The sequence below is a fragment of the Dipodomys spectabilis genome, unplaced genomic scaffold, assembly GCF_019054845.1.
Source record: "Dipodomys spectabilis isolate Male_0828 unplaced genomic scaffold, ASM1905484v1 ptg000165l, whole genome shotgun sequence".
NCBI lineage: Eukaryota > Metazoa > Chordata > Mammalia > Rodentia > Heteromyidae > Dipodomys > Dipodomys spectabilis.
The window spans coordinates 2139458-2152538 of NW_024870842.1; the positions used below are offsets into that span (position 1 = coordinate 2139458).

The following is a 13081-nucleotide window of genomic DNA, read 5'->3' on the forward strand; positions in this document are numbered from 1 at the left end:
TCGGTGGAGCTCTGCACCCCAGAGAGTATCGGTCCCAGGACGCCTCCGGGCTCGAGCCTCCGCACCCGGTCCCCACCCCGGCGGCTGGCCAGAGACCACGGCCAGAGCTGGACGCCGAGCTGGCCTTCCCCGCCCCGCCCCCGGCTCGCAGGCCCCGCCCCGGCTCGCAGGCCCCGCCCCGGCTCGCAGGCCCCGCCCCGGCTCGCAGGCCCCGCCCCGGCTCGCAGGCCCCGCCCCGCGCCAGCCCCCGCCCACTTCAGGCCCCGCCCACGCCTCGCCGCGGCCCGCCTCGCCTTTGATGCGCCGCGCCTGGCCAATGGGCGCGCGGGGAGGCGCGGGGCCGCGACGGAGGGCCGGGGGCTCGGCGCGCCCGGGCGTCAGTCGGGCCGCGGCGACGGCGGCAAGAGCGTGTCCCGTCGCCGCCTCCGGCTCCGCTCGGCTCCGGGGCTGCTCTGGGAGGAGGACAGCTTAGACGAGGCGAGGCGCGGGGCCCGCGGGCCGGGCGCATGGCTTAGGGCCGCTCCCGCCGCCGCGCCCCCAAGCATGGGGAAACTTCACTCCAAGCCGGGTCAGTGCCCCCCGCCCCCCGCCCGCGCCCGGCCGCGGCCCCGGCGCCCTGCCCCCCGCGATCGCTAACTCTCCCTCTCCTTTCTTTCCGGCTCCCGCCGCCGCCGCCGCCGCCGCGCGCGATGTGCCTGCAGCCGCCGTGTGCAAGCGCAGGGAGAGCCCGGAAGGTAGGGGCGCGCGGGGCACCGGCTGGGGGAGGCGCGGGGGGAGCCCCGGGCCGGCGGCCGGGTGGTCAGGCCCGCTGGATCTCATCCCTAGGGCCGCCTCGACCCCTGGTCCTGGCAGCCAGCCCCCCCAAACCCGCTGCCGGAGCAGTCCTGGGGCCCCCTCCTCCGTCCGCCCGCCCCCTCCCCGCGGTCCTGCGCTCCCACTTTTGATCCTAAACCTCCTCCCACTCCCGCGTCCCCGCCCTCGGCGCTCACTGGTTCCCCCCTTCTGACTCCCAGATGCCTTCCCTCAAGACCCTGCCCCTCTCTTTCCGGCCCCCAGCCCCTTCTCCGGAGATCTGGCTCCGGAGCCCCCCGCGCCCCTCTGCCCCGCCGCGCTCTGCTCAGCCGCCCGGGCCTCCAGCGCTCCCTGCTCCCCAGGTTGCCTCTCGTTCGCGTTTGCATCCTTGCCCTGGGGTTGCGCCGAACCCCGTTCTCCTGGCGTGCCCGTCTCGCTCCGATCCTGCCCCGGCTCTTGACGCCTCAATGATTCTGATCTCGGGGCTCTGCTGCACCCCTCTTTGCCTCTGCTCTCGGCTCTCTGGTAACTTTTGGCTGGGCTGCGGGTGGGAGTGCCCAGACTCAGGGGCCTCCTGTCATCCTCACCCCAGGTGACAGCTTCGCCGTGAGCGCTGCCTGGGCTCGGAAAGGCATCGAGGAGTGGATTGGGCGGCAGCGCTGCCCGGGCGGCGTCGCAGGACCTCGACAGCTGCGGTTGGCAGGCACCGTTGGTCCAGACAGCCGGGTATGGTCCCCCACTCTTCCCCACCTCCACAACCCCTTCGAGCCTCAGGGATAGATCTTCTCACCCCAGCTGCCCAACTTTCAGCATCTAGGTCCCCAAATCCCTTCTTAGTAGCCCCATGTTCCACAGGCATGACCGGTGCCCCATGCTATGGGGAAACTTAGGGGTCAGGGGAATCCTAGCCCAGTTGGAAGCAGAGCACTTTAAGGGGGGCGGGGTGGTCCTAGGTGAGGAGGTGCAGGTGGTGGGGAGGCTGGTCTGTGCTGGAGGAATGGGGGTCTGCCCTGACTTCTGCTTGCTTTCTGTGGCCAACAGTCAAAGAGTGGGAGGTGTTGGAGGTGGGATAGTGAAGGTTCTAGCCATGTCTGGTGGAGAGCAGGGCTGTGCGGGCCCAAGATCTGTGGCCACTTCCAACTGGGTCTGTGGCATTCATCAGTGCCATCTGCCATCTAAGTGGAGAGCTTGGGGTGCTGAGACCCAGTGACCCCTTGGTGTGGCCCTCAAGGAGAAACAGGGCCTGGCCTCACTATACTGCAGCCTGGGCACAAGCTTGTGCCTTCAGCCAGGGGCTCTCCAAGAGGAGGAGCAGTGAGTGTGACAGGGAAATGAAATGAGGGAGTCCAGCCCCAGTTCCTGGCCTGGGACTGGCGTTCACAGATGTCCTGTGAGCTCCAGAACTCTGCACGGGGCTTTCAGATGGTCTGCGTGGAACTCTCACAAGCTGAGGATCAAAGGATGAATCAACTTTTTGATGTGACATTTAATTTTTTTTTTTTTAACTTAGAGGGGGAACAGACTCAGTCTCGGGTCTGGTTAGTTCTTTGGTCTTGTCCATGGCTGGGGAGAGGCCAGTGAAGTGTACAGATGTGTGTGTGTGTGTGTGTGTGTGTACGTGTACGTGTACTTGGGTGGTAGGACCTGGCAGCTGTGTTGCAAGGCCAGTGTTGTGTGTGTGTGAGTGATGTTCTCTGTGTCCGGGAGATGCTCCTCTCTCTCCCTCCACTGCTTTCTCTTCTCTGCTTCTCCTCATCTGGGGGCTGCTCTTCTGGTATAAAGGTCAAAGCTTCGTGGGTGGGGGACACTGTGCTTGGGGCCTTTCAACAACAGAAGTACAAACTTCTCCTTCCCCCTATGTTTTAGTTTTTGATCTACTTATTTATTTAAAGACCAATGAAAACGATCCAGTTTAGCCATATGAACAAGTATATTTGCAGCTCAACTCAGAGGCCAACTGAGTGGATTTCCATTAATCAACTTTGGGGTTTTCTTCAGCCTGTTTATTTTTACAAAGTATTCCTGCTGAATGACATTTATTTGTAGTCCCTTTCTTTCTTTCTTCTCTCTCTCCTCCCTCCACCCCCCCTTTCCTAAACTGCCAGGCAGCTTTTGCTCCATGCTAGAGGGGAAACTTGAAATACAGCAAGGGCTTGCTTCAATTGACTTTTATCTTCAAAGCCATAACAAATGTTACCCGCATGTTTTTGGTAGGTCTCCTTGGCATCCAGTCCTGGAGGAAGGGAGGGAGGAGGGAAGAAGGAGAGGAAAACAAAAGTCTGTCGTTTTTAATTAAATAGTAGTGTTCCCAGCAAGAGGAAAAGTTGCCATTGGGGGAAATGAGAGGGGGTGGGGAGGGGGCCCCTGCTTAAGCCTGTGGCTTTGGTGAAGTCACGGAATTTTGTTCCCTGGTTTCTTCCCCCAGCTGAGGACAGCATGGGAGGGAGCTCACTGCCTCCCTCCCTCCTTCTCTCCCTCCCTCGCCTGCCCTCAAACAAACGCTGAGGGGTCATTAATATTTGTTCAAAGTACTTTTGAAGATGTGAGGCATAAAGCTGGGGGAGGGGCCAAAAGGGGGGTTGGAGGGTAGACTCGGCCCTCAGAGATGTTGAGTAGGGCATCTCTGTTTCTTGGGAGTTGGTCTTAGTGACTGGCATCTGGATGCCTTGCTTCTCACCTGCTGTGGACTAAGATGGTCCGGATTGGGGATCTGTAAGGGTGGGTGGGGAGTCTGTAGAGGGAGGTGGTCAGGATAAGCCAGGGGTTTAAGGCAGTGTTGTAGAGACCTGTGAGGTGTTTTTAGGTGGTGCCTGCAGGAATATTTTTAATCTTAATAGGCACCTTTTAAAAAAAAATCAGAAAGAACTAGGGCGTCAAGCCAATAATTTTGTGGCTATTATCACTTAGGATGAAGCTAAGTTACAAGAGATAGGCTAAAAGCAACTCAGAGAAAATTACCAAGTACAAGTGCCATTCCCAGGGAAGTGAGAGTGAAGTGCCCAAAGACTGAGGTTCTGGACTGGACAAGTGGGCATCCCCTGCAGCTCTGCTTCATTTCCTGCATTGCCACTGGCAGAGGAGTGGCTGTTGGATCGTGGCCTGCTATCATCAGGATGGAGTAGGGCGTGGGTTCCTAAGTCTGCTGCCGTCCAGCCTGGCAGCAAGCCTCCAGCCAGCCCAGGCATGGCTCTTCTGTCTCCATTTCTTCACCTGGCCAGTCACCAAAGTGGCTGGGACACATTAATGGCTTATCTAACTAGCATTATAATTATTGCAAGGATAACTACTATTTGTTAAGTGCCTGTGCCTGTGTCATGCACTTTGCTTACATTATCTTAATCTCCCTGGAACCCTCTGGAGTTACCAGCCAGCTGGTATGAACCAACTTTTCCTCCCTCCTGAAGTACTTTCTAGGAGAAGGGAAGTTGCGTGTGGCAAAGCTTTCTGCCACAGCATCTGCCAGCAGTGGGTTGTGCTGCTGACTACTCAGGGAGGGGCGTCTTGCCCAGCTACCCAGCGTTTCCACATGAGTTGTTTGTGGTGCAGGTCTGTATTGCATGTAAAGTCCTGGCGTGTGAGGAGAGGAGAGATGGCACGGCACTAAACTAAGCCTGTCCTTCCGAATATAGACATAAAGGAAGTCAGGCTTAGAGCAAGCCATTTTGCTATATACCTCAATTGGCTCATCTGCAAAATGGGTGTTTTAGTACTTTCATCCACAGTACAACAATGGCAGATAACTCTTCAAAAAGAGTGGAACCTGGGTGGAGATGGAGGCCGGTAAGCAGGGATTGTGATTCCAGGGCTCCCTGCGCCCCTCAGTACAGGCTCACTTGAGCCAGCTAAGGCCTGGCTGCTGCCTTTCCGTGGTATCTGCTGGAAGTAAGTAGGAGGCCTACAAGGACCCTGAAAACAGAACAATAGATTGAGCCATGCATATGCCAGAGAGACACATGCTAAACAGAATTAGAAGGAAAATGAGTATAATAATCTCCCAGAATAAAATGTCGGATATTGGAACAGCAGCAACAGGCGGTTTCAAAAGAAAACCACGTGGAAATGCTGGGTGTGGGGAAGGCAGACTTCAGCTTCATATGGATGGGGAAGCAGAGGACTTCAGGTATGAGGCAGTAGAGTATTAGGGCCTTTGTGCCTCTGTGCCTCTGTATACATGTGTGTAAGTTTGAGTGTGCACTATAGATTTATAACAGTCCTTCCCTCCCCTCTTCCCCCCTCCTCCCTCCTTTTCCCAGAATGCTTTTGTTCTTTTATAGCAGCACTGCTTGCAGAAATAGACTGGAGTTGGGGGCAGGCAAAACCCCTTTAGATCAAAGGCGACTGCCAGGCACTTGGGTAATATGATGAGGGGCACCTATTGCATTTTGATATTTGAGGAAGATTAAGAGGGCACAAGCTTAAGGTGCCCTCTGGGATGCATGGGGCTAGGTGGCAAGAGTGGAGGCTGGCCCAGCTGCTGCTTGATGCCAGATTCCAGGGGAATTACCCTTGAATGATAGCTGTTGGCACAATTAAAAGGCCTCGTGTCTTCACACATGGTAAGCGTTAGGCCTTCTTACGTGGTTTCAAAGCTATGTGCCGGAAGGTGGACTTGACAGTTGAGGTAGAGCATAAATTAAATATTTGCTGTTTTGAGAATTAAAAGTTGATCGCTTTGAGGCTGATGGGGGCTTAGGGTAGAGGTCCTGTGCCTTACTCGCTGGCGAGTTTGAGTTCTCTGTGCAGGATCTCTTGTGCTCTCAAAACTCAGGGCTAGCTCAAAGGCCTGGAAAGACTGAGTTGGCGCAAGTGCTAGTGGCTTTCTCATAGGTCACTGCGCAAATGTGGGAAAGGATATCTCCTGCCCTAGATCATCTGCATGATGGAGTGTCTGCTGGACACCTTTACTTCCCTTCAAATCTTTTCCTTTCCACAACTCTTCTCTCTTTCTTCCTCTCCCTCCCCCTGTCCTTCTCTTTCAGTACTGGGGTTTGAACTCATGGTCTCATATTTGCTAGAAAGATGTTTTACCACTTGAGTCACTCCATAAGCCCCCTTTTATGTTAGTTATTTTTAAGCCAGGGTCTTCTTGCTTTATACCTGGGCTGGCCTGGACTGTGATTCTCCTAGTTGTGCTTTCCCACATCTCTGGGGATGACAGGTGCATGTCTTATAAACTTCAGGCCTCCAACTTCCATTTCACAATCTTCATTTCCCAAGTAGCTAGAATTACAGGCCTGAGCCACCACACCCAGCACTCACCTTTACTGAAGGGATGGATGAATGGATATATGTTTGCTTACCATCCCTGCCTCCTGCTTCTCCAACAGCATCTCTACGTCATTCTGTTTCCTAGTTCTACTCTTCTAAGGTCTTACATTCCCCAGTGGAAGAATAGACCTAGGTCTTTCAGGCAGCAGTTTAATTTACCAATAATTACTTAGCATTAGTTATTAATCAGTAACATTGATAATGATCAGTAATGACTTGTTACTCATCCCTTGGGGATACAATGGAGAAAGGACACATGGCTTCCAGTCTACTGAAGGAAACCAGGAGTAACAGGTGCCCAGGCCTGGAACAGGCAGTGGGCTGAAGGCACTGAGGGAGAAGGTGTGGGAGGAAGGGAGTACACTCTTTGACCTTGGAAACGAGGGTGGTGGGCTTGCTGGGAGGCCTCAGTGTCAGGCAGATGACTGGAGGCGGGTGGAGGGCTCAATCTGAGAATGTCCTGCACATGGGCTGATCTTGGGTACCTGTTCCTCTGGTCAGGTGCAGGTCATGGGTAGTCAGCTGCCAAACATGTTCTGGAGCTGATGAACTTGTAGCTCTCTGGAGCTGTGTTGGGAGAGGCAGTCAGCTATAGAGTTAGAAGCTGAGGAGTGTGTGTGTGTGTGTGTGTGTGTGTGTGTGTAGGAGGCAGGGGAATAAGAGGTACCTCAAGAGCCAAGTGACGAGGCAGTAACAGCCAATCCCAGGGAGAATCCCCTTGAGCCTGTGCCTGTTTTCCCAGCCCAGCCAGGGGAAGGGTGAGCAAAGTGGCCCTTCATCAAGGGATCAGAGGTGGGCCCACAAGAAGCCTGGCTTGCTGGTGGTCAGGGGTACCGAGGTTCTCAGCTAGGGTTCTTGTAGCTTTACTCTGTGCTTTGCCTGGGAAACTTTTGGAATTTTTAGGTCCTTTGTTAGATTCCAAGGCAGGCGCTTCTGGCTGCTGCCTCCCTGGCTCGCTCGCTTGCGCACATGTGTTTCTTTCACAGCTCTTGTCTCTCACAGACATTCTTCTCTTCCTCTTGCTCCCACTCTGCCCCCTCCTTCCCCTCTCTTTCTCCCCCTCTCTTCAAGGAAAGAAAAAGGTCTGTTTCTTTCAAACAAAATACCTGCCCTTCTATCTCCAGGAGAAGTGAGGCAAAAGCCTAGAACACCCTGGAAGAAATGCCAGAGAGCTGAAGGCCTCGGTTGTTGACTCTGTGCTCAGGGCTTTGATGTCACCCTGTTCCGTTTATCCTGGGAAGCTGCCTGCAGCCTTCTGGCCTCAGACTCCTTGTGGAGGATGGCCCGGCTCCTGCAGGGGCTGGAGGAGAGGCCCGCGTGCTCCCTGCTCCCCTCAGGCGCCTGGCCCTGCTGCCTCTCCTGCCAAACCCAGGTTGGGTTGGGACCCTTTTCTAAACACACACTTCCAGAGGCATAAGTCATTCTTTGATGACTGTCCGGGCAAGTGGAGGGGCTGTTTATCCATGTGGGCACCCGCCCTAGGCCAGGCACAGGGAGGAAAGCCTCAGGTTCCTTGCTGAAGTCATCCTTAGCCTCAGTGTGGCACGGGCCCTGGCCGGCCAGCTTGGCTCTGCCTGTGCTGCTGGGTGGGTCTTGGGCTGGGCTTATTCAGTGGGCCCTGTGGAGCTGGCCTGGGCTTTGCTTTCCTTGCTTGCTGAGCCATATTGGTTGTGGCACACGTGCATGGCTCGGTGTGTGGTTCACATGTGTTGGAAGGTGTTGGGTGGGCTTTACAGACAAGACATGAGCCCCTCTCTTCCCTGAGCCTTGGATTGTACAACTGAGAAGCAGGATAAAATCATCTTAATTTAGCAGTTGTTCCACAATTCATGTAGTATGTGAGTACCCACCCTAGGCCAGTGTATGTCTGCTCTGCCACTTAGAGCATAGGCCTTCTCATGAAACAGGCCATGTGGCAGGAAATATATGTGTGTCAGTATGTCAGTTCTGGGGCTTAAACTCGGTGCCAGGGCACTGTCCCTTGGCTTTTTCAACTGGCTCTCCCACTTGAGTCACAGCTCTATTTCTAGCTTTTTGGTGGTTAAATAAGAGATCAGAATCTCTTGGGCTTTCCTGCCCTGGTTAGTTTCTAACTTTGATCCTCAGAACTCAGCCTTCTGAGTAGCTAGGATTGCAGGTGTGAGCTACAGTGCCCAGTGGAAAGTATAAGTATTTTAAAAAACAAATTGCACAATTTAAGTGGCAGTAAAGACTCTCCAAAGAGCACTGTGTGCTTTCTGAGTGATTAGTCCTCATCGGAGTGGTCGTTGATACCACAACCTCTCTGCCATGTGCTATCCTTAGGATGTGGAAACAGGAATGCTTGCTTTTCTCTGCCTTGTGGAAATTAGAGGCCAAAAGCGGGGCTGGAAGCATGGCTCTAGTGGTTGAGGGATTGGAACTAAATTCTTGTCCATGCTTCTAATTTTCTTCTCTTTTTGCATTGGTATGGGTTACCTGTGCAGTTTAATAACCACCAAGAATCATGTTGTTTATTTGGCTGTGATATTTTGCTTCTATTTCTTGCTTGCTGACAAGATTTTGTGTGTGTGTGTGTGTGTGTGTGTGTGTGTGTGTGTGTGTGTGTGTGTGAACTTTGGGGATTGAACTCAGGGCTTGGGGGCTATTCCTTATTTGCTCAAGGCTGGTGCTCCACCACTTAAGCCATCATTTCACTTCCAGCATTTTGCTGGTTAATTGGAGAGAAGACTTTCTGCTGGGCCTACCTTTGAAACGTGATCCTCAGACCCTAGCCTCCTGAGTAACTAAGATTACAGGCATGAGCCACTAGCACTTGGCAGCTGAGATTTATAAAATCAAGAATAATAGCTAAATTTCACCAAATGCTATCGAGGTGTTCTTTCTTGATACGAGCTATGTTTGTACATATGATTTAACATTGCTAGATTTCCTAGTGTTTAACTTCTTTGCACTCCTAAATGTAGTCTCTCTTTGTCACTATGGGTTACATGAGAGATTGGAGAGTCAGTGCACCCTACCCGTTGGTCTCAACCAATGGGACACTGAAAATAGGTGACAAAAAATTTATATCTCTAGGGTCTGGGAAGGTGGCTTAGTGGTAGAGTGCTTGCCTAGCATGCATGAAGCCCTGGATTTGATTCCTCAGTACCACATAAACAGAAAAAGCCAGAAGTGGCACTGTGGCTCAAGTGTATAACACTCGCCTTGAGCTGAGAGCTGAGGACAGCTCCCAGGCCCAGAGTTCAAGCGTCACAATCAACAACAACAACAACAAAATACATCTTTCATGTAAAGATTCCTGAAAGGAGATGGTTCGGGCAGAAGAGAGTTTATTATTAGGAGAACCAAACCACTGGTCTGCACCAGATGGAGGCCCGCAGAGAGAACTTATAGCTCCTGGGGTGGGTGGGGGGGAGGGAGAAGGTGTGGAGGGAGAAGGGCTGAGGAGAAGGGTGCGGTCCCAGCAGTTGTGGAAATGACCTCAGAGCCTGGGGGACCTCTCACTTTCCATCTGAAGGAGGCATAACCCGGGCAGAGGAGGAAGTTACCTCAGAGGATGAGGAAATGACCTCGGAGCTGGGTTCCTTTGCTGACTCAGTCAGGTGGTTGATAGTTACAAATGATTACTGGTTGGGGGCAGGTGATTTCTGACAAGGCTACTGTGCTGTGTTTCACGAAGGATTGGGGGTAGGGTGGGGAGGGCAGACCTAACCTCTAGCAACCATACTTTATTCTTGCTATTATTCTTTAAAAATGAGAGTATAATGATTTACATTGTACTAGGTATTATGGATAACAGAAATGACTTAGAGTATAGGTTACAAGCAAATAATACACATAATGGACACTGGCAAGTTTGGGTATCTATGCAGGGAACTGCTCCCCCTATACTGAAGTGCACAATAACATTCTTTTAAAATGTGATTGTTACTGTTGTGCAGATCTTTTACCAGGTTAAAGGACCGATGGTGGGGAATGAGGACAATGTTAAGGGAACTTCAAGAACATTGAGTCACAGGTGGTCTCAGAGGGTATCTGGTTGAAGCTGAGGCACAGGGGTGAGAGCAGCCAGACGGAACGAAGTTTGTCCACGTCCATGTGGACATTGGTAGGTGGGGAAACACCTGGAGTGCAGAAAGCCAGGGTGAGATGTTTGAGAGGTGATGGTAGTCAGGCTCCGGGCCTGCTGGCATTCTCTGTGTTATGGGCCAAGGACTTGGTTGAGAGGGAAGATCCGAGCAGGCCCTGTATGAGGCCTGCAGGAGTGAGGTGGGTGGGGGAGGAGGAATGTGGGGATGGGCTCTCAGTTGTATAAATACTTCGTAGGATAAAGAGGAATCAAGTGACACACTGTTGTGTGGGCTCTGTGAGCATCTGCATGGCTGCACGGGCCGTGGTATGGGGCTTGGTTCTCTGGGGCCAGCCAGGGAACCCTGGAGGAGGCCACAAACAGACAGGGGAGCAGGAGAAGTAGAATATGCTACAGGGCTAAAGAACAGGGACCCTAGAGATTTGTGTCCTTAGTTCTAAACCTGGCTGCACTGTTTTCTAATCTTGGGTCCTGGGGCATTGTGCCTGACCTCCATGTCAGTAGAAAACAGAGTGGAAACAGGTCTATTGTAGAAAGTTTATCCAAGAAGACCCCCAGAGCTCCTGAAATCATGCCCAGGGGAGGGGAAACCTGACCTGGATGGAAGCTGAAGCTCCTCAGGCTTAGCAGCAGCAGGAAACAGAAAGGGTGGTGAGGAAAAGCTGTCTGTCCCTGGTCAGCCCTTGTGGGAGCAGCTGCTAAGCAGGGTTTAGGCGGCAGCCTGGCAGAGCTGCAGCCATAACGGTAAGTGGAGTCAGCCATGGTACAGAGGTGGCAAGGATGCAGGAAGAATTCCCTTTCTCTTCTCATCTTCTTGCCAGGGTCTCCTGTGAGCTAAATCTAGAGGAAAACAGGCAAGGGAGCCCAAGAACTTAGGTTGTAGGGGCATAAGGCAACACAGGGAAGGAAGGGGGTGCATAGGCAGTAGAATAATTGTCTTTGGGCCTCAGTTTACACATCTGGAAATTGGGACAATAATAATAATAATGTTGCTTGCTTCTAGGCATGGTTGGGGAGATGCCTGAGTAAAAGAACCATGACTTCCGGGCACATAATAGGGCACAGTTCAAGTTAATGGTTTAAGTTGTAAAACCACTAGACAGGCACACCATGGGTGGTTGGGAGGCTTTTTGAAGGAGATGGCCTGTGAGGAGCGCTTTAAAGTGTACTCAGACAGATCAGGGATCTGCAGAGACCAGAGAGGTTGAATATTATTGAGTGTAGCAGGCTGGGTGGGAGACATCTGGGAGGGGTGGGGATCTGGGAACACAAGCCCTGCCTCAAGAGGGCAGTATCACTCAGCCCTAGCCAAACTTTGCCAGCTGGGAGCAGCTCTGGCGTTGCCAACACTCTGACGATGAAGAGGATCCAGACATCTAGGTTTATATAAAACCTTTTCCATGTAAAACATTTTGATGTTGCTTAGGGGATGCACTTAGCACCCCAGGACTCGAGAGGCTGAGACAGGAAGATGGTGGGTTCAAAGTTAGCCTGGATGGACTACATAATCGCGCCATTTTTTTCTTTTCCACAACCAGTTAGTTTTTAGAGAACATTGTCTTTGGATGACCCAGACAGCTGAAGTCAGCCTGGGGTGCCTAGCTTTCTAACTTAGTCTGTAAAATGTATTTTATGTGTGAACTCAGGGCCTCCAACTCTCACTTGGCTTTTTCGCTCCAGGATAGCTGTGTTCTACCACTTGAGCCACACCTCTGCTTCAGCCTTTTTGCTGGTTAATTGGAGACAACAATTTCATGGATTTTTCTGCATGGGCTGGCTTAGAACCTTGACTCTCATATTTTAGCCTCTTGAGCAGCTGGGATTACAGGCGTGAGCCTCTGGCGCCCTGTAGTCAGAGAGTTTCTGAAAGTGCTGGTGATGGTGGATCTCAGAACCTAAGGGCACACAATGAGTGTTCCACGTTGTGTCTGACACTTCCTGTCTTCTCTTGTTAGATCCTTGTATCTGCCACCTTCATCATTCCCCTGTTATGAAGATGAAACAAACTCTAGACTAGGTGGCCTTGGGCCTAGTAATAGCTCATTTTGCCATTAGCAGTCTTCAAACCTATGTAATGAGTAGAGCAATTGTTTTTCCTAGCAGTCTGACTTTGGTGTCTGAGATATTAGGGCAAAAGTTTGTGTTTGGCGGGCTGGTGGGCTGCACCCATTGGGGTGAGTGGTGCTGCTGGATGCTGTAGCCCAAAGGGAGCCTGCGTTTAATCCCTGCAAACTTTCAGCGCTCAGCTTAGAATCTATTGGTCATAGGACAGTATGCCATCCTGGAGGTGATGGCCAGGGCTATTCAAGTGCCCGGCCCTGCATATGGAGCTGGGGTCCTGGCCGGGGAGGGGCAGAGCTCAAAGAGCCCTCTTGTCAGGATAGGTCTGTCTGCCTTGGGCTAGGGGAAGGTAAGGTGGATGGGACCACAGCCACGCTGCTGAGGATGTTTTTCTAAGTTCAAGGGGCTGTGTGGGCAAGGGGGCCCTTGGCTTAAAGCTCTCAGTTGCAAGTGGCTCCACTAGTTAGCTGGGGGCTTAGGGCTCCATACCCACTGTACATCTCACCTCCAAAGGGCCCTTGATCTTGAATTTTTGTCTTCTACATGATCTAGATAGACAGCAAGAGCAAAAAGATGATCCAAGAAAACTGTGATTGAGACGAACAAAATTGCCTTTCCATTGGTGCTGGAGGCTTCTTATTCCCTGTCCTGGGAAGTCCACAATGGCTCCTGCTTGGGCAGCCCTGGGCCAGTGCCTTCTTTCTCACTGTTATGTGGCTGCAGGCTTAGTGCCCAAGCGGGGTATACCTGCCCACTGAGAAGGAGGCGGTCATTGAGTAGCTGTGATGCCAAGGCCCTAGGGCCCACCCTGTCTTGAGGAGAAGGTAGGTGTTTCTGTTGCCCATATCTACTCAGGGGGAAACTGGGGCTTTAAGAATTCTTTCACCT

General features: G+C 52.5%; 1 protein-coding gene across 1 annotated transcript in view; it reads left to right on the forward strand.

Annotated features, from left to right (window-relative positions):
- The first annotated feature begins 372 nt into the window (after positions 1-372).
- The window catches only part of Nkd1 (NKD inhibitor of WNT signaling pathway 1), a 72996-nt gene continuing 60287 nt past the window's right edge, over positions 373-13081 (forward strand). The window contains exons 1-3 of the mRNA XM_042693430.1: positions 373-568; positions 702-734; positions 1385-1518. Coding sequence (XP_042549364.1) covers positions 544-568; positions 702-734; positions 1385-1518 — 192 coding nt within the window. The 5' untranslated portion in view covers positions 373-543. The remainder of the gene's footprint in view (positions 569-701; positions 735-1384; positions 1519-13081) is intronic.